The sequence below is a fragment of the Pan troglodytes genome, chromosome 18 (assembly GCF_028858775.2).
Source record: "Pan troglodytes isolate AG18354 chromosome 18, NHGRI_mPanTro3-v2.0_pri, whole genome shotgun sequence".
Lineage (NCBI taxonomy): Eukaryota > Metazoa > Chordata > Mammalia > Primates > Hominidae > Pan > Pan troglodytes.
The window spans coordinates 23,395,629-23,423,099 of record NC_072416.2 but is presented as its reverse complement, the minus strand read 5'-3'; the positions used below and the strand labels follow the sequence as shown (position 1 = coordinate 23,423,099).

General features: G+C 38.8%; 1 protein-coding gene across 4 annotated transcripts in view; it reads right to left on the bottom strand.

Annotated features, from left to right (window-relative positions):
- Positions 1–3,870: 3,870 nt before the first annotated feature.
- Positions 3,871–27,471, bottom strand: part of REXO5 (RNA exonuclease 5) — a 43,174-nt gene continuing 19,573 nt past the window's right edge. For 3 of the 4 annotated variants that reach the window (XM_009430389.4, XM_009430390.3, XM_063796172.1), the window contains 12 exons: positions 26,294–26,432; positions 26,043–26,137; positions 24,952–25,054; positions 21,295–21,398; positions 20,435–20,555; positions 13,696–13,800; positions 13,087–13,224; positions 9,516–9,608; positions 8,697–8,913; positions 8,301–8,488; positions 7,200–7,318; positions 3,871–4,140 (listed from right to left, as the gene is read on the bottom strand). In XM_009430389.4, the coding sequence (XP_009428664.1) occupies positions 4,059–4,140; positions 7,200–7,318; positions 8,301–8,488; positions 8,697–8,913; positions 9,516–9,608; positions 13,087–13,224; positions 13,696–13,800; positions 20,435–20,555; positions 21,295–21,398; positions 24,952–25,054; positions 26,043–26,137; positions 26,294–26,432 (1,504 nt within the window). In that variant the 3' untranslated portion in view covers positions 3,871–4,058. 4 annotated transcript variants of the gene reach the window in all.

Here is a 27,471-nt window from a genome sequence, read left to right as displayed (position 1 = left end):
CAGATGAGCTTAACTGCACGTGGAATGCTTTCTAGCAAGAAAGGTGCACTGAAGGTAGTGCTGAGGATCTGAGGAGTACGGAAGAGTTGCAACACTGGCTTCTTCCCTCCTTTCAAATCAGTTGCTGAAGCACATGGCTGGATTGGCTCTGGAAGTCATCCTTCTAGCTCTGAGTTTTGACGTAGGTCAAAAAGGGTTAGTCTGCCTGATAAGATTAGGGAGCTTGCCTAACCTCTCCCTTTCCTTTCCTTTACGTTGACTTCTGAGGATGCCCTGTCTTAAAAACATAAGGCTCCTACCTGAGTTTAACATTCTTCTGTTCAGTGTTCTGACCGTTATCCCGTCTCTTGACTCAGGGGTGCTGAAAAAGTCCTGGTGGAATGTAGCAGCACCAGTGCAGTCAGCAGTGAAGCATCTTAACTCTACAGTGTTCTGTAATCCATGCTGATGGAGACTCTCCATGGGCCCTGTGTTTATCTGGGGTGATGCTGCTAAAACTGCTAGTACATCATAGAGCTACACAATAGTGTGGTACTACTACATGACAAGACAGAAGAAAACATGAATACTGGCCCTAGTATACACATGGACTTAAATGATAAAGGAGCATCCTTCTTTATTGGGTAAGTAAAGCTAGGTAATTGGGTAAAATTATCTAAATATTTGGGAGAAAGTTATTACATGCCAAGATAAATTCCAAGAAAAATAAGGCTATGAAGTATAGACATTAAATCATTAGAAATATATAAACTTGTCATTGGATCCAGAGATCAATCAGGGCTTTCTAAGCATAAAAGCAAATAGAGGAAATCACAAAAGACTAAACATAAAATGATATACCTTAAAAAGCAAACTAAAATTTTGTAATAGTTTGTAAATGGACACTATATATAGTGAATCCATAAGGCGCTCTTAAAAATTCAGTATGGAAAAGGATCTGGCTTCCCAATAGAAAAATGGCAAAGGATATGAACAACTCACTTAGGAAAAATAATTTACCAAAAAGCTTCTGGGAAAAAAGCAGGATGCCAATCTAAAGGGTATTCAAATAAGCAGACATTAAATATACAATGAAAAATTTAAAATGGCAAAAATTTGAAAGAAATCTATGCTAGTAAACAGTAAAATCCTTTCTGGAGTTAAAAGCGTGTGTTCGTACTCTTTAACCCAATAATTTCACTTAGGCACTTTTCCTAAAAGAAATATCTCCCAAGGATGTATGTGCAAGGATATCACTGGCAACATCATTTGGGAACAACTTCCAAGGTCAACAAAAGGGACTGTTTTAGAAATTATGGCATACATCAATGCTAGAATATTACACAGCTATTAAAACTCTGCTTTTGAATAATAGAATTTCTATCATGGAAAAAGTTGATCGATTATAAAATATTGGCAGTCATTGACCGTTGATGGTGGGATCAGTTGTGATTTAAATTTTTCTGTATTTTTCAAATTTTCATTAATAGGTTTCCTTTGTAATAGGGAAGAGGTTATTTACAAAAAGGGGGGCAAAAAGAAATGAACAACCCCCCCTATGGTCAAGGAGACCAGAAAATGGGAGTAATGTGTTCAAAGCCTAAACCATGAGTTCTGTAAAAGCCCTTGGAGTTGCTTTTCCCCCATAAGAAGCTGCTTCTCCAGCAGCTGCCTTGGCAGCTCTGCGCTGGCTGCCTGGAAGGGTGTGGGAGGAAAAATGCACAAACGCACTTATGAATGGAATGTGTGTTTTGCAAAAGGCCAAGTTGGCAGCTTTGGCTTCCAAAAGGTGGAGCATCAGGCTAAAGAACAGAGTGTGCAGACTGAAGTCTCAGAGGCCTTGTAGTGCAGGCCCATCTCTGCAGAGTTCTGGAGTTGGATCCCTGGGGAAACCTCCACCCCTACCCTTTCTCCTAAGAAAAAGATGGCCTTGGCTATTCTTGGGAGCAAGTGGAGTGCTCTTGGTACAGGGAGATGATCCTTAGTAAAATAGTATGTCATTTATTCAGCACTCAATCTTGACTTTTCCTAGTTTAATCCTCATAACCTTATGAAGTACTAATTTCCCCTATTTTAAAGGTGAGGAAACAGGCCCAGAGAGGGAAAATAATTCACACATAGTGCATTACTGTGTCATTTTCCACAAATGTCTCAATAATCAAAAGTAGTTATTTCCTCATTTTATACAGCTGTGGAAATAGCCTCAAATGAGGTTAAGTGACTTGCCCCAAAATACTCAGGTGTGTGTGGGAGGTGAAGCTCCAACCCAGGCCTCTTCATATCCGAGGCAGACACTTAATTTATCTCTCAGGACTTGAGCCTCAAGAGGTAAACAGCAGCTAAGCTCTCACAGCTTTGGAGCTCAGCTGGGCAGGAAGGAACCCAACAACACTGTCAGTTTCAAGTTGTTCTCAGGGCCTTGCAGCGGAAGTTGGCAATTCACCTAGGGAACTTTCCTCCTGATGAAGGGACTTGAATCAAGTTGCGGTGTCTGATCCCAAGTCAAGCTCTTCAGTTCTGGTTCCATATAGGGCCAGATCTTACAGAAGCTACATTTAAACTTTCATATAGGACCAGATCTTATGAAGCTACATTTATAAGATTAAACACTGCTCCAACTGCCCAACCCTAAGAGTTAATTTTAAGTAGAATTATCTTTCTCTTCTTTTCTTCTCCTGACAGCAGGTGGTAAGAATTATTTTCCAAATATAAAAGCAATGTTTGTTGAATGTTAAAAAAAATCGAGTCTACAACAGAAAAGCATTTGTTAAAACCTGATTTGTCAATGGCACTAGCCATAGATAAATACTATTAACGTTTTGGCATATAGCCTTGCAGGTTTTGTTAGAAGCCTATGTATAGCTTTGCATATTTTCTCCTACAAAAGTGTACTCAAACTACATGCTATTCTGTATCCCTCCAGACTTCATACAACAAATAATATACAGTACTGTGAATGTATAATCTCACTAATCTGTAATCCTCTGGGATACATACCATTATTATCCCAAGCACAGAAATGTTAAGCAATTTATTCAAGTTCACACAATAATTTAAAAAGCTGGGATTCAAAGTCAAGCATTCTGGATCCAGAGGTCTACTGCCTCTTCTTGAAGATCTCTTTCACCGAAGATTTTATTTACTCTGTCTCACACACACACATTAGAACTGACTACCTAGAACTCCATTTTAATAACCCTCTGATAGCTCCTTCATTACATGTTTTTGTGTAGCTATCCTAGTATCCTAGGATAATGCTGTAGAATTGCAGGGTCTCAGTGTACAGAGCAATTTACGAGGTTTTTGGGTATGATACATACTGTATGCCAGATTCATCTTTTCTGGAGGGCAGTTAATATTTCTAGTAGTTTTGGAATTGGGTGCCTATGCCCCATGTCCTTTCCAACACAGATTGTTATCAGTTTGAGAGTTGATTAAAACGGCTTTTACTGAATTTCAAGTTTCCAGTTCCTAGAGAGAGAGATGGTGTGATGGAGGCACCTACTGGTGAAGGGTGGCACTGCAGTCATGTTCTGAAGGGAAGGAGGATTCCTAAACGTGGAATGGAAGGCGTTTCCAGGGCTGGTTAAAAAAACTAAAAGAATCTTCCACTCCACTGCCTGGTGGACTTGCCAGATTTCTCAGTTCAGCTATCATTGTCCTTCAATTTTTTAAGAGTTGTCAATAAGAAAACAGTTTAAAGAAATTTGCTTCACAGACATTACAACTTTGACAAATTGCATAATCGGCTGGTTTTCTGAGTAATCACTCCTCTTGGTTTCCTTAGCAGTATATACCACGTAATAGGGGTGCTACATGGAATGAGCACCTTGTACCACACCTATGCACATAAACTCAATGACACAAAGAAACAATCTGTGGACACCCCCATACTATGCTTGAACTTTAGGCATTTATTGAAAACTTATACATGCCATATAAACAAACTAAACTCTTTTAGCTGCTATGCCAAGTTTCCATAAAGCTGTCTGCTGGTTGGGGAGGCTACAGCCTGACCACATTCTTTGCCATTGCCTACAAGGGGTAAGAAATGGCACATGGAAACATGGCAGGCCGACTCATGAACACAGGCCTGGGCCAGTGCTTTCTTCTTCCTCTTTTATTCCCATCAGTCCTAGGCCAGAGAGTGAACCATGAGTGCTGCAATAAATGAGAAACAAAGGTATGTTTTTATCCATAAGGTTGAATGAATGGTTATAAATGCCTAGTTAGAGGAGATATTTTTCCAAGTATGTGTGTGTGCCATGGGGCAAGGGCAGGAAGGTTTATGGAAAGCTGCCTGCTGAAGATGGTTTAATGGAAAAAGCACTGATGAGTCTCAGAGGTCTAGATTCAAATCCTACCTTTACCAATTAAGAGATATGAGGCATATCTATAAAACTATGAAATATTTAAATTACTATCTCACAGGGATTTGGTGAAGACTATCGACAATAGCAAACATACACTGAGCACTTACTACATGCCAAGAATTGTTCTAAGCACTTGTCTCATTTAATCCTCAAAACTGCTCACTGATGTAGGTACAAGTGTTATCCTCATTTAAAAAATAAAAAAGCTCATAGACATTATATGACTTGCTGAAGTCACACAACTGTTAAGTGACAGAACCAGGATATCAATAATAGCAATCTGTCATTAGATCCCTTATAAGTTGCTGTTAAAGAGTCTTAGTCTTTGTTCATTCCATACTTTTGTAGCACCTGCTAGGTGCCAGGGGCTGTTTAAAAAAGTTACAAAACATTAACTTATTTAACAATGTTTGTTGTAAAAAACCTGGTGTGGTGCTTGGAATTTAGGAGCCTTCAATACTTGTTAGTTCCCTGCCACCTTGTAATGAATATTCATGGAACTGGGTCAGCGTTGAGGAGCTCTCTGAGGCAAAGCAGGTAGAAATGAGCAAAGACAAACACAGAATCTGTCTCCACCTGATGTATGAACTTAAACATGCAAACACTAGACTTTTGTGTATGGAGAACTAGAGCTTTGAGGGCAGGAGAGTTGCTCTGGAGTCAGACACACCATCAGGGTACAAGTCCTGACTATGCACTTACTAGCTGTGTGACCCTAGGAAAATTGGTTAATCTGAGAGTTTTTCTCCACTTGTTAAGTAAAGATTCTGACAACCTCAACCAAAAATGCATATAGAAGCATTTAGCACAGTACCTGGGTTTAATACATTACTGTTGTTTTCAATATTAATTTAAGAAGCTACCAAAAATGTAAGGATTAAGAGCTGCATCAAGACCCCAGCCTAAGGAAACCTTCTATTGTTTTTGCTATTCCTTTTTTCCCCAACGTTTCCCAAGAGTATCTGCTGCCATCACGGACACAGCTGCACAAACAAGGCCCAGAGAAGTCAGTCACACAGCAAGCTTCCACAGCCTGGGGAAATGCATGCTACTGCTGCTGAGTTTGATCAATATGTCTACAGAAATCAGAACGTGACTTTTAAAGGATAGGAGTAGTTCAGGTTTCTTCACCACAGGATTTGCTGCTTCCAGGGGGTGCTTAATTCTACTGACTTGTCAAACTTAGGACCTTTGTCTCAGTCACAACTTAAGTGTTTTTGCTCCCTGACCCCAGCACTTCCTCCTCTGGCTTCACCCTCTGTGGAACATCCAGGAAGAACAATGATTTGGGCTACTCTTGACTTAGTTTACCTAAACAATCGTGGACTGTAATCTAAGTATTCTACGTGAGAACATGAAAACCCAGTCCACCTACCACCATACACTGCCCCTGAGGAGCAAGTCTGTCTGTTCCCCAGAGCCCACATCTTAACCAAAAAGCTTTTACTGGCAACTTGTGGTCACTTTTTAACCTGTTCCTGTTAGCTTACCCACAAGCCTGTTTAAAGTATGTTGGTCTAAGATCTTTTTTCCCCTCAATGTAAGCACCTAATACTTGTTTCTGCTTTTCAGAGAAAGCGGTTCTTTCAAAGGTGCCCAGTAGGTAGACCATATCCCTAATGGTCCTCAGATGCATGTTATAAGAACTTTATGCTAGGAAATGAATTTCTTCTGATCCACCTTCAAGGCCAGAGGTATTCATGCTCTGTCAACTCCTAGAATGTAAGAATCTTTTTTTTTTTTTTTTTTTTTTTTGAGATAAGAGTCTTACTCTGTAGCCCAGGCTGGAGTGCAGTGGTGCAATCTCAGCTCACTGCAACCTCTGCCCCCTGGGTTCAAGTGATTCTCGTGCCTCAGCCTCCCAAGTAGTTGGGACCACAGGCACACAACACCAAACCTGGCTGGGTTTTTTTTTTGTTTTTTTTTGTGTGTGTGTTTTTGGTAGAGACAGGGTCTTGTCATGTTGCCTAGTCTGGTCGTGAACTCCTGAGCTCAAGTGCTCCGCTCACCTTGGCCTTCTAAAGTGCTAGGATTATAGGCATGAGCCACTGCGCCTAACCAGATGTCAGAATCTCAAGGGACTTTTAAAAATTAACACAACCCAAGGTTTTCACACTGTTCAAAAAAGCCACCATCTTTCCCTCCCTTCCCCAATATACACTCATTCATTTAGCTGCCCACTCACTCATTCCAAAACTGCCCATCTTTATGCTTTAAGATTTAATATCAGTTTTTCTTTAAAGAAAGGGTTTACAGTTAAAAGGGTTTGAAAATCAACTGATTTATTCCAAATCCCTCATGTTACTAAAAGGACATTGAGACCTACAGTGGGGAAGTAGCTTGGCCACTTGTCAGAGGAGATAGGTGATAAAGCTGGAACTAGACTCAAAGTCCTGCTCCAGTATTCCTCAGGCTTAGAATCAGCAAACCAGGCCCTGTTATCTCTTAAAACATAGGTGTCAATGGGGAAAAGGGTACAGAAGGCAGGAACACATTCCTCACATGTAGAGCGGTTACACCTAAGCCTAGGGCTTGTTCTGAGACTTTACTTTTTTTACTCAAGTGGGGTTAGCAGCTACTTCTTACTCCAGAGAGCAGTAAGGACATAAGACCCCTGGTTTTAACTGGGGATAAATTATCTCCTTGAGGGACCAATAAATGTAGTTATACAAGAGCATATAAATGTGAAATGGGAATACAATGCCTATCTTTTAGAATGGTGAGAATTAAAGAGATGATTATGTAAGTCCTCACTATGTGCCTAAATATCAGCAAAAGGCTTTTTCTCTAAGAATAGCTGAAATCCAGGGGACAGAGTCCTGAAGGGATACCCTTTCTAGTCCTTACCTCTTGGTTCCTGGCAGCAGGATGAGGCAGAGAGTGCCCGGGCACAAGCTGTTGTAGAGCTTTCCAATCTTCCGGCTCCAGCGCCAGGCTGCTACCTTCGGGTGGTCCAGTTTCAGAGTCTGGGATCAAAGCCATGTGTCGATACTCAGCCAGAACACTCTCTCGTTACCTTTGGAAGGGCTGCAACACTCTTCCTCTGCCTCTAAGGCTATGGGATTCCAGTAAAGTTTCCAGACAAATCCCTTTTCTAACACTGGAGCCCACACTGCAGGTTCTCTGCTGACCCAGCATCCCCAGGCCTCCAAGTTGGCTAAGGACTTCCTCAGGGGAGGACAGCTACTGTCCTTTCCTCCACATGGGTCTTCCAAGACCCCAAGCTAGGGGAGCCACATTGCTGATGAGGGGTCTAGTCTGGCTTCTGCCATTAAGTCTCTTTGTGACCTTGGGCAAGTGACTTACCAACTCTAGCCCCTACTTTTCATCTGTTAAGTATGAGAGATTAGACTAAGACAGGGTTTCCCAAGCTTCAGCCATTTACCTTCTACCTCCACTCTTCTGCTTGTATATCCCTCTAACATTTTTCCATAAAGTGAGTTAATTTCTTCCTTAGCCTTGTCTAACTAATACCATCCACAAAATCATAGGCTCAATGTAGTTATTGTATACTTTAACAAGTATTAGCAAAACAAGTCCATTCAGATGTCTTAGATATAATAAAAAGACAGACAAGTCCATAATCATAAAAGTGAAAACAAAAAAGAAAAGACCATCTATGACAACCACAATTTATCTTGTGTATATACCACACTTTGGGAAACCCTAGACTAGATCAGTGAATAATTGTCCAGCTCTCTGACTTCCTGCCTTTGTCCTTCAAAGTCCCTTGGAGATCTGGAAGACTAAAAAACTAACTTTAGCAGGTATGGTGGGGGCAAAAGTATGAGAGATCTGGGAGAAAAGGAGATGTGGCCAGGACTGGAGGAAGCCGGAGAGTGAAATAAGACTGAGGGCCAGGGTAGAAAAAAAAAAAAGATTAAAGGATTAAGTGTCACTGAGCAGGACTCTCCTGACATCTTCTCCAAGACGCCTTCACTCACTCACCTGCAAGGCCTCCTGTTCAAAGGGGGGAGGTACAACACGAAGCCCTGGGAGCCTTGTTGATTCAGGTGGCAAGCCTCTGAGCCAGGCATGGAGGTGCCTGGGGGTTAGGGCATGCCTGCCTTTCAGCTTCCAGTCCTTGCCTGTGAGAATGTTGAGGGCCTGCTGGGCACTGCCAAAACTTTTGAATTCTGAAAGCAAGAACCCCCACCTTATGTTATTAAGGGCCAAGAAAGCTGATCACCATCCAAGCTGCCTGGCCAGGGTCAAAGGAGAAGGACAGAATCAGGAACTGCTGCCCTGGTCCAGCCCAGGAGGTGAATCTTCCTTTCTCTGACCTCATGTTATCACCATCCCCAGTTTCCTTCCCCAAAGCTACATTCAGTAGCATAGACTTACTCAGGAAACAGTATTTTTTCTGCTTTCCACTTTTAAGATCTTTAGGCAAGATCACAGCTTCCAGGCCAAGAAAGAGGCGGGGCTCCTGCAATAGCTGTTCTTTGAAGGTTTCACTCACTCCAGACAGATATATAGAGCCTTGGTTTTCAGAATCTCCTTCCAGCTCATTCACGAGGGTGTCACAATCAAGCGTGAGCTCTGTCACAGGCCTCTGCACCTAACCAAGGAAAGTTGGTGTTAGTGGTAGAAAATCAATTTAATCCTCAGGCCTGTTGGATACTAGCAAGTTGTTGCCATTACTAATAACTTCATTTTTCAGTTTCCTAAAATTTTCCGTTTCTTTTCTTTTCTGTAAAAGGAAACTAAAGATAATGGCCTCACAGAATTATGTTAGAGACTTAATTGATAAATACATATTTTCATGTAAACATATTCTCTTCAGTTTCCTGCCTCCCACCCTTAATGAAATTCTGTTTATGTGCACAAGAAACTTCAAAATACCACCATTTGATCTCCCTGAAAGGTGAAGAAAAGGGTAACCACAAAGAACCAACCAGAATAAACCACAGGGGACTTAAGTAGTAATAAAGAATGCAAGGAAGACCCAAATCTAGCCCAGGATGATTTTTGACACAAATGAATGCCGTTATGTCTTCAGTCACTGCCAGTAGGAGAATGTTAGACTTGGCTGAAGACTTTCCATAACAAAGTCTTGTGCGTGGGCCTCTTGAGGGTGTTTCCTATATGTCCTGGGGCACTATAAATACAGGCTGTGGTAGGCCAGACCCGAGCAAAGGGGGCTTTCTCTTGTCACCCTACCTTGATGCAGATACCATCTACCAGAATACCATCCAAGGACTCTATGGCCAGCTGGGCAGCTTCTAGGACTTCATACTGTATACAGAGATGAGGCTGCAGAAAGACCAAGATTTCCTCATCATTGCTTTCCAGCTCAAACGGCTAAAGAAGGGGTTGGGGAAAGGATTCAAACTACAGTGGCCAAAGCCACCAGAATGGATGCCTTTACTGTGCTGGGCTACACAAGTATTGATTGTAAACTGTCAACTTTAAATGGGATCATCAACGTTCAGAAACTAGCTTTCAGACAACAAATAACTTTGTCATTTAAAATGGAACTACCCAACAGGCTTTTCATAATATTTATTATGCATCACTAAAGTCATCACTGCAAGTCACGGGCAGAGATTCCCATTTGTCTTTTGGCTTAACTTTATAAGCTTGGGAAGGATAAGTTCTTCCACTGGATAGGGTACATCTTCAAATGGTCTGCTTTTCTGTTTGTTAACTCGGAGTAACTAAATCTTTGTGATTATCTGAGCCATAGCATCAATATGGAGATAAAAGCCTTCCCATAGAAAAGTTTCATGACACTGGATTTGGCAATGGTTTCTTGAATATGACATCAAAGGCAGGCAACAAAATTAAAAATAGACAAATTAGACTTCATAAAAATTAAAACCTTTTGTATATCAAAGGACACTAACAGCAGTGTCAAAAAGCAACCCACAGAATGGAGAAATAGTTGCAATCACATAGCTAATAAAAGATTAATATCCAGAATGTACAGAGAAATCCTACAATTCAACAATAAAAAAGCCAAACAACCTGATTTAAAAATGGGCAAACACTGCAGAGTAGCTGGAACTGAAAAAAATAAATAAGAAAAAAAAGGGCAAACAAGTGAATAGACTTTGCTGTAAAAGATGTACAAATTGCCTGCGACACTCAACATCACTAATCATTAGGGAAACGCAAATCAAACCCAAATGAGATACCATTTCACATCCATTAGGATGGCTACTATTAAATAAAATAGAAAACAAGTGTCAGTGAAGATGTAGATAAGTTGGAACCTTTGTTATTTGCTGGTAGGAATGTAAAATGGTATAGCCACTGTGGAAAACAGTATAATGGTTCCTCAAAAAATTAAACATAGAATTACTATTTGATCCATCAATTCCACTTCTGGGTATACGCCCAGAAGAACTGAAAGCAGGGACTTGAACAGATATGTGTACAACCATGTTCATAGCAGCATTATTCATGATAGTCAAAGGTAGAAACAACCCAGGGTCAGGCACAGTGGCTCACGCCTGTAATCCAAGAACTTTGGGAGGCCAAGGTGGGTGGATCTCTTGAGTCCAGGAGTTCAAGATCAGCCTGGGCAACATAGAGAGACCCTGTCCCTGTCTTACAAAAAATTAGCCAGGCGTGCATGCCTGTGGTCCCAGCAGGAGGCTGAGGTGGGAGGATTGCTCGAGCCCAGGAGGTTGAGGCTGTAGTTAGCTGTGATCACGCCACTGAACTCCAGCCTGGGTGAGCAAGACCCTATCTCAAAAAAAAAAAAACCAAACAAAACAAAGGGTAGAAACAAGAAACAACCCAAATGTCCATCAACAAATGGATAAACAAAATGTGGTATATACATGAAATGGAATATTATTTTGCCTTGAAAATGAAATTCTAATACATGCTACAACATGAATGAACCTTGAAGACATGCTAAATGAAATAAACCAGACACAAAAGGACAAATATTGTATGATTCCACTTATGTGAGGTACGTACACAGAGTAGTCAAATTCATAAAGACAGAAAGTAAAACAATGATTACCAGGGGCTGGGGGGAGGGGTAATAGGAAATTATTGCTTAATAGGAAATTTCAGTTTGGGATGATGAAAAAGTTCTAGAGATGGATGGTGATGATAGCTGCACAATATCAACGTACTGAATGCCACTTGAAAATGGTTAAAAAGGTACATTTTATTTTATATGTATTTTACCCGCCATCCCCCCAACCAAAAAAAGGGGCCAAGAGAAAGACTTAGGAAGATGTTATAGTCCCTTGCTATACACTTCTCATCCCCCAATCCATCTTCTCAGGGACAATCTTTGTATTTTTATTTTTAGTCATAGAAAAGCCATTAATAAAAGATTTGGAAGCTGGGTGCAGTGGCTCATGCCTGTAATCCCAGCACTTTGGGAGGTGGATCACTTGAGGTCAGGAGTTCGCGACCAGCCTGGCCAATATGGTGAAACCCAGTCTCTACTAAAAATACAAAAATTAGCCAGGCATGGGGGCGCATACCTGTTGTCTCAGCTACTTGGGAGGCTGAGGCATGAGAAATCATTTGAACTGGGGAGGCAGCGGCTGTGGTGAGCCAAGATGGCACCACTGCACTGCAGCCTGGGCCTCTGTCTCAAAAATAAAAATAAAATAAAAATTAAATTTAAAAATTTAGAGACAGCCATTTTAAAATATGTAGGATCCTGCACTTAGATCACTTTAGAAGTGTTTTTACTTCACTTTCATACATTGTAATACACCAGTTTAATAGTTACCTAGTTCCAAATTCTAAAGGAACAATATATTTACAGTGAAGTCTTCCCCTAATCCCATTAGCTAGCTGCCTAATTCTTCCCCCTAGAGGCCTCCATTGTTACCTTTATTGTATATCATTCTACAAACATCCTACATTACACTGTTTCCATTTTTCTTTTCATGATTTCTTCCATGTCTCTATATGCTTATGATGTTATTGCTTCACATATAAACTTTATCTATTGATATGGTATTGTTATGACTGTGAAGATGGAGACATAACTTGTGAAGTCCTTTTGAACTACATAAATTTTAAAAACCATATGCAAGTATTCTTTTTGTTAAAGTAAAACTAATCTCTTTAAAGGGCTTTTATGTAAATACAAACCTACAATACCAAAAACTTACCCTAAGAGATAAGAGATAACAATAACAACAAAAGCCCTCCCATAATCTTCCTCCTGTATCTTAACCAAGCAAGCCATGAGCCTACTCTGTAATGTAAAAAAAGAAGTAACTTTCTAAGATATGAAAGTTACTTCTCTTTTTGAAAGAGTATTTTATCATTTAAAGCTGAGGTACAATCATAAGGACCACAGGTTATATTCAACCAGCAGACATATTTTTTCGTATGGCCTGGTATTTGAGAAATGGGAGCCAACATATGAAAACTGACAGATTTCTTAATTCATGTTTTTAAATTGTTTGTAGCAATGTGGTCCCACATTGCTTGAGCCCAGGCTGGTCTTGAACTCCTGGGCTCAAGCAATCCTCCCTCCTCAAACTCCCAAAGTGCTGGGATTACAGGTATAGGCCACCGCGCCCAGCCAGATTTCTCAATTCTTTAAACACACACAACAAAAGATCTCACAATACTGGGTATACATTCTTGTGGGTCAACAACTGCTCTCATTAGTGTATGTCTCACACTCCAGTTGGTAGCAATCAAGCTTACTTTACGAATATTTGCTATCTGCATGGCCCAAGCAGTCACCTGAATGTCTAACGCTAATCTAGAAAATGAAATCTGAATTTTCCGGTCTTACCTGACGGGTTTCAAGAACAAAAGTCATCGACTGGACTGGGCCAAAGCTCTTAAACAGCCTCTTCAGAGCCCTGAGATTGCAATTTTTGCTAAATGGCCCAGCATAGACAGTTGATATCTCTGTCCACTTGATCCTCATCTGTAGGAAAAACAACAGAATATAGTATGGGAATGAATATGGAAAGAGAACTGAAATCATGAGTCAATGCATGGGATTATTCACCAAAGATTTTTTTGATATAAATACTTGCCAAATGTCCAAGGATGTTCACTGAAGTATTATTTGTAATAGCAAAAATGTATAAAGCACAAATGTTAATAGGTATATCATATAGCAGAATACTATGTAGCCATTAAAAACAAGGGAAATAAGATATGTAGTGATACAGAAAGATGTATGATATACTGTTAAATGAAAAAATAAAGTTGCAAAACAGTATGCATAGTCTGATTCCCATTTTCATAAAAATATTTTTAAATGTTAATATGCAGATAGTAAAAATCTAGAGAAAAACACAACAAATTAAATAAAGCATGTATTACTTTCCTTAATGATGAGAGGTTATAATAAGTCACTAAATAAATCATTCAGCAGAACCCATTCACTTACCCTTTTGTTCATCTCCTCAGTGAGGACAGGTGAAAAGGCCTTAAAAGAGAACTGAACAATGCTGAAGGGAAACAGGGGGATTTCCACTCTGGCCTGCTCAAGAACCTGTAGAGAACAGCACAGCCTGGATAAGGTAGGAACCTCATACTCTATTGTGGCTCCTGGATATGAGCCACAATAATATAAACAGTAGTTGTCTTTTTACACATACTGAAAGGTAATATGGGGCTGACTTCCAGGTCTGCAGGAAAATGGTGAAACCACACACCTTCCCCAAAGAACCACAGAATCAATAAAAAGAATAAAAATAAAATACATATGAGCCATACCTTCGGCATTACTAAGAGACAAGGGCTATTACAAAAATTTTCAAATGACCTGTAATTAAATAAATAAGTGTAACTCCCACTATTGTAAACTGCTGCAAGCCTGTCAGTAGGGAAAGCAAGGGAGAGGAGGCTTAATAGATTTGGTTAAAAAAAAAAAAATCAAGGGGCATGGAAGAATTAGATGAAGCATAAAAAAACCCCAGAATAAAAACTCCAATTAAATGTCAAATAAGGAACATGGGTCATGATTTTGACAGTTCTCAGCACTTGACTACAAGCAAGAGGCTTGGCAGCCTCAGAGAAGCCATGCTTCTGGAGAAGAATCAGATATATAGAGAAAAGGTGGTACTCCTTGGAGACACTGCTGTGAAGAATGCCAACTCTTCTGAACAATATTATAAATTCCTCCCTTCCCTCAACACCACACCATCATTCTGGAAATGCAGAACTAGGAAGCTTCCCTTCAGCCTCTCACTCTCACAGAAACAATGAGTTAACAACAATATACGGACCAGAACACCTTTGAGAGAACTGTAGAGATTCGATGAGAAGCTATATAGCACCTAGACCAGCATGAAACCAAGAAGGGTTTCCAGTAAATGGGAAAGGAAAATTTGTGATGTTTTGTGGTCCCATCTACACCTCTCCCTATCTGACATAATATGGCTTCTTCCACACCACAGATCTTCTCTTGGGATGGAAAAAAAAGAGGGGACCATGTGTCCAATGTTCTGGGTACTGTGGGGGCTGTCTGAGGGACTATTTTCTGTTTTGCGTGACTCGGAAGGCTGACAGGACTGAAGAAGGCCTTGTTTGGAAGCCACTAAAAACAGATGTGATCACCATGGCATGTTAGAGCTGCAGTAAGAAACCAGGGGAAGAAAGAGATTATGGGCTCTGAAAAGAAGTAGGGACAAGGGGCTCAGGGAACAACTAAAGGCACATGCATAACCCCAGAGAAGACAAATCTCCAGAACAGGTTTGGGAGGTCATGAAATCTCTAACTAGGCTGATTGGTGAAGGTCTTCCCCTGCACGAAGCAGTCTGTAAAGACAACAACTGGGTATTTATTCAAATGCCCAAGCCTCAACAATACCAACAACAATAAGTCACAAGGCATACAAAGAAACATAGCCCAAGTTTCACTTCTGCAAAATAAAAAAGTTATAAGATCTCTTTCACAATAATATAAATATACCTAACATTACTGAACTATGTACATAAAAACAGTTAAGATGGTAAATTTTATGTTTTTTACTACAATAAGAAGAGAGGCAGGAGAGGAAAGGGAGAGAGAATTCCTTGATAAGTAGAGGAAAAGCACAAAAAAAGAAGAAAAAACTGCACTGAGGAAGGCAGAATAAAAGAGATGCTCTTGAATGAAAACCTTGTTCAAAAACAAATCAGTAAAATTAGAAAATAGTAGACCATATTAATCTAAACTACTATAAAAAAACAGCAACAGCTGGGCGCGGTGGCTCATGCTTGTGATCCTGGCACTTTGGGAAGCCAAGGTGGGAAGATATTTTGAGCTCAGGAGTTTTGAGACGAGCCTGGGCAACATAATGAGACCTCATCTGTATAAAAAATTTAAAAATTAGCCAGACATGGTGGCACATGCCTGTAGTCCCAGCTACTCGGGTGGCTGAGGCAGGAGGATCGCTTGAGCCCGGAGGTCAAGGCTGCAGTGAGCTCTGCTCACGCCACTGCACTCCAGCCTGGGCAATAGAGCAAGACCCTGTCTCAAAAACAAAAACAGAAGCCAAGACATAAAGTGAGAATCGAAGCATTTCAGCTGATGAAAATTATTCCCCCTAAAAAAAAAATCAACCATGGGGCTAAAGGATACAGTTAACATTACGGTCTAAACTGAATTGAATATTAGCAGCCAAGCATTTGAGGATATGAAAAAGCAACTACAAGTTGTCAAGAAAGAATAGATTCAAGTGAAATTTTAATAAAGGGCATTAATGAAAAGCATGGAAAGAATTAGGAGTATACAAATGAAATCAAAAGGATCAGAGAGAAAGTAGGTGAATGAAAGATAGGCCAGCGGGGGACAACATATATGCATAAGTGAAGTCCATGAGGAAGAAAATTAAAGCAATGGAACCAAATACTTGAAAATACAATCCAAGAAAACCTTCTGGAAATAAAAGAAACTATAAACTAAATATTGAAAGGGGCCTTGGGTACCAATAAAAAGTGACTTGGAATGATCAACTCTGAGACATAGCTTAGTAAAACAATTAGACTTTAAACAAAACGGGAAAAATAAATCCTCAGTAAAAGTAACTTAAAAGGCCAAGAAAATTAGATTGCCATTAAGTTTCTCAAATGCAACTTACAAGGATTTCCATCCCCAGTCAAGACTGAATAACAAAGAGTAGAGTTACCCTCTCTCCTCAAACACCTAAGAAACTATAAAAAATATACGATAAAGAGAATGAGAAGACAAGCCAGACTGGGAGAAAATATTTGCAAAAGACTTATCTGTTAAAGGACTCTTACCCAAATATACAAAGAACTATTAAAACTCACCAATAAGAAAATGAACAATCCAATTTTAAAAATGGGCAAAAGAGTTGAACAGACACTTCACCAAAGAAGAGATACATATAGCAAATAAGCATATGAAAAGATGCTTCACATTACATGTCATTAGGGGACTGCAAATTAAAACAATGAGATACTAATACATATCCATCAGAATAGCCAAAATCCAACAAGACACTGACACCATCAAATGCTGAAAAGAATGTGGAGCAACAGGAACTCTCATTCACTGCTGGTGGGAATGCAAAATCATAGACACTTCAGAAGTTCAGCAGTTTCTTACAAGACTAAACATATTCTTACTATACAATCTAGAAATTGCACTCTTTGGTATTTGCCCAAATGTGTTTGAAACTTATGTACACATGAAAACCTGCACACAGACATTTATAGCAACTTTGTCCATAATTGCCAAAACTTGGAAGCAGCCAAGATGTCTATCAGCAGGTGAATGGATAAATTGTGGTAAATCTAGGTAATGTATAGTTATTCAGTGTTAAAAAGGAAAAAAAAACTATAAAGCAGTGAAGACATGGAGAAAACTTAAATACATATACTAAGTTAAAGAAGCCAGTCTGAAAAAGCTATATACTATATGATTCCAACTATGTGACTTTCTAAAACAGGCAAAATTATGGAGACAGTAAAAAAAAATCAGTGGTTTCCAACAGGCAGAGCACATTCATCACAGATTTTTAGGTCAATGAAACTATTCTGTATGATACTATAATGGTAGATATATGTCACTATACATTTGTCAACACCAAGACAGAACCCTAACGTAAACTATGGACTTTGGTAATTATATGTCATAGTGGGTTCATTGATTTTAACAAATGTACTACCCAGGTACAGGTTGTTGATAGTGGTGGAAGTTGTTTGTGTGGGTGGGTATGGGGGTAAATGGGAACTCTCTGTACTTTCTTTTTTTTGAGACAGGGTCTCTGTTGCCAGGCTGGAGTGCAGTAGTGCGATCATACGTCAGTCACTGCAACCTCCACCTCCTGGGCTCAAGCAATCCTCCCATCTCAGCCTCCTGAGCAGCTGGGACCACAGGCATGTGCTACGAGGCCTGGCTAATTTTTTGTAGGGACAGTGTTTCGCCATGTTGCCCAGGTCAGTCTCAAACTCCTGGACTCAAGAGATCCACCTACCTCAGCCTCCCAACGTCCTGAGATTACAGGTGTAAACTACTGCACCCAGCTTAGACTTTCCATTTAATATTGTTGTGAACCTAAAACTGCTCTAAAAATAAAAGTCTATTAAAATAACAATAATAATGCCCAAAGAGCCCTTGAGGCCCATGTAAGTGCTCAGGAAGAAAAAAAAAAAAATTCCTAAGAACAGTAGTTCTCGGGATATTGGAAAATGAAGGACAGTGATCCTTAAAGATAGGAAACCGATAGATCTATAAATAATCCCCCTCAAATATTCAGTTGAGTAGGGATTAGTGTATCCATGTAAGTAAACTATGCGAGGTCAAGGAAAGGATGCCCAAAAGGATTAGAGGAAACAATCGCAAAGGCTAACACAAGGCCAGGAATGGTTTAGATTCCCAAAAGCTAGAGTGTAAAATCTCATAATTTATGGAGATTAAGTACTTAGTATGGTTTTGCTTCAGTAGTGGGACAAAATTTACTCTGGTTTCACCTAACAAACCTTAAAAGCAAGAATTCAAAAGGATCTGGCCAGGCATAGTGGCTCACCCCTGTAATCCCAGCACTTTGGAATGCTGAAGTGGGCAGATTACTTGAGGCCAGGAGTTTGAGACCAGCCTAGGCAACATAAGAAAGAAAAGAAAAGAAAGATAAGAAAAGAAGGAAGGAAAGAAAGAAAGAAGATCCAAAAGGACCAAAGTGTTTCCAAGTAACTTTACCACATCTCAGACCAAAGCTCACAAATATTTATAGAAATACAAAAATATATAGCACCCAACAAATTAAAATTCACTGTGTCTGGCATCCAATACAAAAAACTACCAGGCTGCAAAGAAGAATGAATATAGTCCATAATAAGGAGAAAAACCAATCAATTTCAGTTAATCTAAAAATGACACAGATTATCAAATTAATAGAGAAGGATGTTAAAATAGTTATTGTAACTATATTCTGAAATTTAAGAAGCTAGAGGAAAGTCTGAATGTTAACTAGACACATGGAAGATACAAAATAGAACAAAAGTTAACTTCTAGAGGTAAAAAATATAATGTGTGAGGTGAAAGTACACTGGATTGGATTATCAGTAGATTAGATACTGCAGCAGAATTAGAAACCTAAGACATAGCAACGGAAACAATCTAAAATAAAACAGACAGGAAAAAAAACTGGAAAAAACATGAACAGCACATCAGTGAGCTATGGGACAACTTTAAACGGCCTAATACATATGCAGTGGGAGTGCCCAAAGGAGGGGAGGGTGGTGAAAGAAAAAATAATGGGGAGAAATAATGGTCAACATTTTTTCTAATTTGATAAAAATGATAAACCCGCAAATTGCAAAAGCTCAACAAGCTCAAGCAAAAGACACATAAAAAAGGAACACTTGGCTGAGCCTAGTGGCTCACACCTGTAATCCCAGGCTGGAGTGTAGTGGTACAATCATAGTTCACTGCAGCCTCAACCTCCTGCGCTCAAGCGATACTGGCATGTTCTTAAAATATCTCCCCACATATTTATTAGAATTAAGAGAAAAAACAAGAACTCTGCAATAGAGAAAGCAGACAACACCTTGACCAGGTGATCAAAATAAACAGCACAAAAGAGGGGCAGATGAGTAATAACTGCCTCTGGATGCAACACCCCAAGAAATTTGGCTAAGAATGCATAATCTGAATTTAATCATGAGCAAACACCACACAAACCTAAAATAAGCAACTCTGCTAAAAAAGGGAGGGGGGCATGCATTACTCAAAAAGTATTAAGGTTATGAAAGACAAAGAAAGGTTGAGGAACTGTTACAGCTTTAAAGGAGACTAAAAAGATATGACAAGTAATTGTAATACATGACCCTAGAAATGATACTGTTCTAAAGGGAAAAGACATGCTATAAAGACATTATTTGGTCAGCCAAGAAAATTAGAATACAGATGACAAGTAGATAAAGGTACCAGGACAATATTAGATTTACTAAAATTGGTAACTATGTTACAATGTGGTTATATAAAATAATATTTTTATTCTCATGAAATACACTCTGAAGTGTTTAGGGCCATGATATATGCAGCTTACTCTCAAATGGTTCAGGAAATGCCATACAGAGAGGAAGAAAGAGAGAGTGTGTACATGAGAGAGCATAAGCATGAGGGTACATATAAAATAATAAAGCAACTGGGGCAGAGTGCTAAAAAAGGTGAATCTAGACAGAAAGTATACAGGTGTTCTACCATTCATGCACGCTTTCTGTAAGGTTGAAATTATTTCCAAACAAAATGTTAAAAAAAAAACAAACACAGATCTTCTGAATATGATAACATAATAAGCTCATGTTTGATGTAGCCTCTCTGACTTAACATACAGCAATGATACATAAAATATAAAAAGAAAAAAATCGAAAGGATATAGCCAGGCTCAAAACCAAGATAAACGTTTCCATGAACCAGAAACACAACAGAAACTCAAAGATGTATGCAACGCCAAAGCCAGAGGCCTGCTGGGCTCTGGAAGCAGGCATTGGCAGCTGACAGTTCTGCCCCTATGAGGACTTAGGTACTCCATACAAGATGTGAGACACAAGCCAGGCTTGCTAACTGTAGCCAGGGTTGCTGATGAAAAAAAGCTTGACACTGGCATGGGTGCAAAGGGCTACATTCCCCTCTGCTTTGAATATAACCTGCAAAGGTTCAGCAGGCCACTCACCTCTTTATTTGAAAGACACTTAATAGTTTGACAATTTCTGGAAGATGGAAGTTCACCAGCATCTGTCTCCCGGGTCAAAAAAAGAAGCTTCTGACCCACTGAATCCAAGCATTCTAAAACACTATAAAGAAGTAGAAGAGTTAAGGTAAGAACAACAGTTTTCCAGAACCTGACAGTTATTTCTCTATACATGCATTATACAATATGGTAGCCACTAGCAATATATAGCTATTAAAATTAAAATTAAATAAAATTAAAAATTCAGTTCCTCAACTGCACTAGTCAAATGTGACTAGCAGCTACCAAACGAGATAGCACAGATGTAGAGCACTTCCGTCATCACAGAAAATTGTTTTGGACAGTGTTGCTTCAATAGAGAGAGGAAGGATAAACAAGAAATATACCCAAAGCTCTCTATCAAAAGATTAGGCAAAATTCTAAAGATCTGATACATTTGCTATAGTCTGGAGACAAAGCCCTTTTGAGTCTGTGTGTGTCTTTCATAGTCTGGGCAATACAACAAGGCTACAGATTGACTCTTCTAGCCAAAATACCAACTAGTCTATCATCTTTCCCAGTGCTACCTAGGTTCAACGTATTCCAATTATTTTTTCTTTTTTTTTTTTTTTGATCAAGGATATCATTTTAGACCAGCCAGTAGATTCAGAAAATTAGAAATTAAATACTATATATTAAGGCTAGAAGGTGGTATTTTTTCCGTGGTTTTTGTGATAGATGTTATTTTTTGGTAAATAGTTTTTAATAGACTCAAAAGAGGATAAAAACATTCTCAGGTGTTGTTAAATAAGAAACTAGATACTCCATTTGTCTTTGCTCTTGTTTCAAACTGAAAATATTACCTTGTGTTTGGGTGCTGAAGTACTTCTGCTGTGTTTTTAGGCTCTTGGCCTGCTGCTTGTATTTCTTGGTGATTAGCTAGTGCTTCTAGATTTAGTTCTGCAATCTTGAAGAAAACAAAGTGGTAAAAATATAATTGCTTGCAGAGCATTTGATGCTCAAATAAATACAAAACAAAAAGCAACAACAACAAAAAGCAAAAAATCCACTTGAATAATGTTCTCTGTTCTCTTAGGCAGTGGCTTTGCCATTGCCACAGCCCTGGGATGGCTTCAATAGTTACCAGATGGTTTATGGTTGCTTAGCCAAGACCGGCAATGTGTTATCAGCTACTAACATTGTTACATGAATATGGGGAAGGGCCAAGTAGGGCTGATTGAAAAAGGATGTCAATTTTGGCTCATCACTCATCCAACAGTCAGTCACTTAAAATTTACTTCTCTGCAAACATGCAATTTTGGAAATGATAAAAGAATGGCTTTTACAGGAAAATGTTTTTAAAAGACTATTTATTAGTTTAATACAAAATCATGAGAAGTCTATTCTAGTTATTTCTTCTCCTTCCGTAAAGTGGGAGCCCACCAGGGAGTTGTGATGTAGAGAGAATAATTTTTAAAGTTACAAATTTTTAAAAATAAACTTTTTTTTAGAATCAGTTTAGATTTACAGAAAAATTATGAAAATAGTACAGAGTTCCCATATAGCATACCTCCATTTTTACCTATTAGTAATAGATTTGTATGGTGCATTTGTCACAATTAATGAACCAATAGTAATGCATTATTATTAATTAAGCCCATGCTTAATTCAGATTTGGTTAGTTTTTATCCAAGTGAGACACAATTTTCACTGGAAATCAAGCATAATTAAGTGCCCCAAGTGTGGTTTGAGAATCCTGGAGTTTCCAGACATCTTCTCACAAGGGGTGAGGTCCTTCCTTCTCCAACTATGTGACATAACAGACTGAATGTGAAAGCAGATATGAAAAGCCACTTGTTTTCTATTAAGCTAGATATTAAAAGGTTTCACAAAAATACCTAAAACAATGATGTTCTTTCCACTAATTTTTATGGAAAATTCTTTTTTCCATAAAAGTAAGTTATTTGTAGCTGGACAGAGTGGCTGTATATGCTTAAGTTCCAGCTACTCAGGAGGCTGAAGTAGGAGGATCCCTTGAGCCCAGGAGTTCCAGTCCAGCTTAGGCAACACAGTGAGACCCCGTCTCAAAAAAAAAAACAAAAAACAGAAAAAGAAAAAAAAGTGATTTGTGTTAACATATAATGGCTTTTTATTTATCTTAAACTAATATTAAAAATTTATTTAATTTCTAATATGGTAAATGTTGATAGATATTGTAACCCAGAGTCCCTGGGTCTTCAGGTGCACACTATAAAAGTGTAACCCCTGTTGCACCTTGTTGTTTCAAAAGGGTACAGGAAGACCACCAGCTACAGCAAGATAAAAACAAGCTGGAACCAGAGATGCCTGAAGTTAGAGATGAACTTGGCAAACTCTCTGCATTACCATACTAAAAATCTCACCTAGGGAGGAACTTATTCTCCATTTTCTATACATGTATGTGTCAAGGAACAAACCCTGCCTTTACATGCAATGACTCAGCCGACTAGCAAAATAAAAGCCCTGCTTTTGCCTTCATTTGGGGAGATAGTGCTTTGGGAACTATCCCTGGTGTTCTTACGTGTTGCAAAGTAATAAAATCCCCTTGTTAAATCCTCTTGGGCCAGGCACAGTGACTCACGCCTGTAATCCCAGCACTTTGGGAGGCTGAGATGGGTGGATCACCTGAGGTTAGGAGTTTGAGACCAGCCTGGCCAACATGGTGAATAAAAATACAAAAAAAAAAAAAAAAAAATTAGCAAGGTGTGGTGGCAGGCACCTGTAATCCCAGCTGCTCGGGAAGCTGAGGCAGGAGAATCACTTGAACTGGGGAGGCAGAGGCTGCAGTGAAGAGAGATCGCACCACTGCACTCCAGCCTGGGAAACAGAGTGAGACTCTGTCTCAAAAAAAATAAAAATAAAAATAAATATTCCTTGGTAGTGGTCATTGGGTTAACACCCACTAAGTGACTGAACACACCACTGTGTGGGTAACAATATAAAAAGAGTCATGAGACCAAAAGGGTTTTAGAACCTATTGTAGTGATTTAGAGCAGAGATTAGCAAACACCAATACATATTTTTTTGTAAATAAATAAAGTTTTATTTCAGCTGTGCCCACCAGTGTTGACATAATGTCTATGGCTGCTCTTGCAGTACCACAGCAAGTTGAGTAGTTGCAATAAAGACAATATGATCTGCAAAGCCTACAATATTTACTAGTTGGCCTTTACAGAAAAAGTTTGCTAACCCCTGGTATACAGAAAAGACAGAATGTGACAGACCTGGGTTTCAATTCTGGTTCCACCTCTGACTGACTGTGGGACCTCAGATAAGTTATCTAACCTTTGGTAACCTCGAAAGGCTCATGTATAAAATTGGAATGATAATAGCTAACTCACAGGGCTGTTGTGAGGATTAAATAAGATAATGTATATACAGCATTTTAGAACAGTACACTTAAGACCTCAGTGAGTGGTGGCTATTATTATCTATATGCTCAAAGAAGATCTGTTAGAATGTCTTTCTACCATCTGACACAAAAGACTATTCTGGCTGTTACTTATTATTCTATGTGGAGTACAATTTATTTCATAATGGAGTCATGATGGAATGTACTATGCAATGGGACAATCTAATAGGTTAGAATGCATTATAATAAAGTTTGTCAGAGACTATGTCCTCTTCCATGTCTCCCTTATGTGTTGTTCTAACATTTACCCACTGAACTGCTGTTGAAACAATTGTATGCTCCCCCTACTCCAAGAAAACAAAAATCTATGCAGATTTTTTATAATTATTAGTATTAACTACAATAATCACTACACCACCAGTATAGTGCTTAGTATATTCAAGACACTGTGCTAAGAATTTTATACACAATATCTCATTTACTCTCAACAATATCCCAGAAAAGTGTGTATTCCCATATTATAGATCCAAAAACTGATGTTGTTCAGAGAAATTGCCCTAGATTATACAGCTAGACATAGTAGAACATATATTTTAAAACAGATAAGCCCAACTTCAGAGACTATATACTTAACCACATTATGCTAGTGATATGGGTCTTAATTCGAAATACATGCTAGGCTTCAATCACACTGCCATTTTCTTTTCTTTTTTTTTTTTTTTTGGGATGAAGTCTTGCTCTGTCACCTAAGCTGGAGTGCAGTGGTGCAATCTTGGCTCACTGCAACCTCTGCCTCCCCGCAACCTCTGCCTCCCTGGTTCAAGCGATTCTCCTGTCTCAGCCTCTGGAGTAGCTGGGACTACAGGCACGCGCCACCACACCTGGCTAATTTTTGTATTTTTAGTAGAGACGGGGTTTCACCATATTGGCCAGGCTGGTCTCGAACTCCTGACCTGGTGATCTGCCCACCCTGGCCTCCCAAAGTGCTGGGATTATAGGCATGAGCCACTGCACCTGGCCCACACTGCCATTTTCATAAAAATAGATAATAGGAGTTGGTAGTCTGTGATAATCTGATCTAGTCCCATGATTTTAAGAAAAGGTGAACACACTGGGCAAAGATACTAACCTTTTTTGGGCCATGCTTAAGGAAATACTCAGCCAATTCAAGGATTGTTCTAGCATCTTCTGTGGCATCATGACCAAGTCTGTCTGGACACTGTATATCCTTCCTGGAAAGTCAATATAAAATTGACATACTGGAAGCACTTTTAATGATAGGCTTTTTCAACCATCTCAAGTGTTCTGATTACATATAAAATGTTAGAATTCTGATAATTAGATTTGCATCACAAAAATCAAGGTTCCTTTATTCCAGCTAATTGCCAAGCCCTGCGAGAGGAACTGGGGGTGCAAAACAATCAGGAATGGCTTTGTTCACAGCAAGCATAGCATCTGGACAAAAGGCTACCCAACAAAAAGTTTCTGGCTGACTCCCTGGCCAGGCCCTTCTCTAAGAAATGGACCAGGCCCATTTCTCAGATCTAACCATTGTTTAAAGTTGCCTTCCTGAAACTTTTTTATTTGTATATAAGTGTCTATACATACTTAAATACTTTCTTAGGTGTTTTTAAAAAGCTTAATATATGTATATATTTATAGATAGAACTAAATCTAATCTACATCATATAAATATTGAGGCATATATAGATCTTGCTCTGCATCTCTTATTCTCAGGAATGTCTTAGAGAGGTGTCCATATCACAAACAGATTTATCATATTCTTCTGAACAACAAAATATTCAATAATACAGATAACCATAATTTACTCAACCAGACTTCTAGAATATTTGAGGTTTTCTATTTTGCTATTTTAAACCATGTTATAATGAACACCTTTGTACATATGTGTCTTAATACAATAGGACAGTATAAGTATGTTATACTATCTTGTATAGGCATATAGGTATGTTATGTTTTGAAATTTTGGTTACCTCTTCTGCCTTCATGGTTCAGTTCTGTCCATTAAGCCTCGACTGTGAATGTAAACCCCTGTCTCTATTGCTACAATTTCTTCATTTCATAAGAAATGCAAAAAAACATGTTTATAAGCAAAGAGTGCAGAAACCCTGAATTTCGCAATATGCATTAAATTAGATACTACATGCTAACTTGTATGCAGTTTGTCAGAACAATATTACAGCATATAAGCAAACCTACCCCAAAATAACTTTGGCTAAGAACTTTAGCTTAAATCTTCTGCCCTGCTCTCTGACATAAAGCAATGATGTATCAATAACATATGGATGTATCATCTGAGGAAGAAAGAGAATAAAATGAGTAGTGTCTTATGCTAAAGGAAAAAACAAGTGGGCTAGCAGGGTGGGAGAGAAGAGCCCAAGACTTTAGATTTGAGATAAATGGAACAGGCATTTATACTGAAAATGCAAAGTCCTAAATCAGATACTCACTTTCAGTGCTCTGAGATCCAAATCTAAGGAGTGGCCCACTAACACAGCATCAGGAGGAAGCAGTGCTTTTAACTGCCTCTGTACATCTTTGAGTTTGGTCGTCACTGGGTTAAGAATCTTCTTCGTGATTCCCGAAAAGCTTTCATTAAAAAAAGAGAAATGGACAGGCTAGGATATTAACAAGTTTTCCTCTCTGGAAAGTGATTTTAAAAGTAACATTTTTTTAAATTACAGTTAATATATATATGCTTAGTGTCCAAAGTGACAAATAAGAATTAAAAATTAGTCATAATCCTATCACCCAGAGATGATTGCTTTTTTACATTTTAGTAAATGTCGTTCCATACTTTTGATATAGATTCAGGTATATATTTAATTTTTATAAAAATGTAATCATAATGCATGAGCTGCTTTACAATGAATCTATCATTTATAATATGTCATAAACACATTTTCACATCAATAAATCTATTTAGCACATCCTTTTAAATGGTTACAGAGTATTCCATTATACAGATACAGCATATTTTAACTAATCCCCTACTTTCAGACATTTATATACTCACATTTTTGCAATACTGTGACAAACATGCTTGTGCATACAACTTTGCCACACGTGACTGTTCTCTAAGAATCTAATTGTCAAGTCTGCTAATAGGACAGTATTTATCACTATCATTGCCTCTCTGTCCCTAAGTCATCACGAATCTACTGGTGCCACGTCAACGGATGGGAACAGTAATGTTTCACTGGCTTCTTGCCTAGTCACTGTGTGTACATTCTGAGATTACATGCTAATCTTTGGAAAAGTAGACTAACATTTTCAGCTTCAAATTTCTGTTATGAAAAATATTTGTTTGTGTTTTGGGGGTCAAGGCAGATTAAGCTGTAACATCACTTGACTGCCAAATGATGACTTGCAGATTTTCAGATGAGGTCTTATCAGAAAGCAAAGCTCTAGCTGTTTGGCAGTTGTAGATAATGATTATAATTGAGAGATTCTGGAACAAGGAAGATAATATTCTGCTGACTTAAGGTCACAAGAAGATTGAAGATCAAGAAGGGCAAGAGCATTATACACTGACATTGTGCAATTTCAGCATTAAAATATACCTATGTGATGCCCTAACCTTTGATAATATTTAAGTAGATAAAACCTAACTAAACTGAAGCTGTGG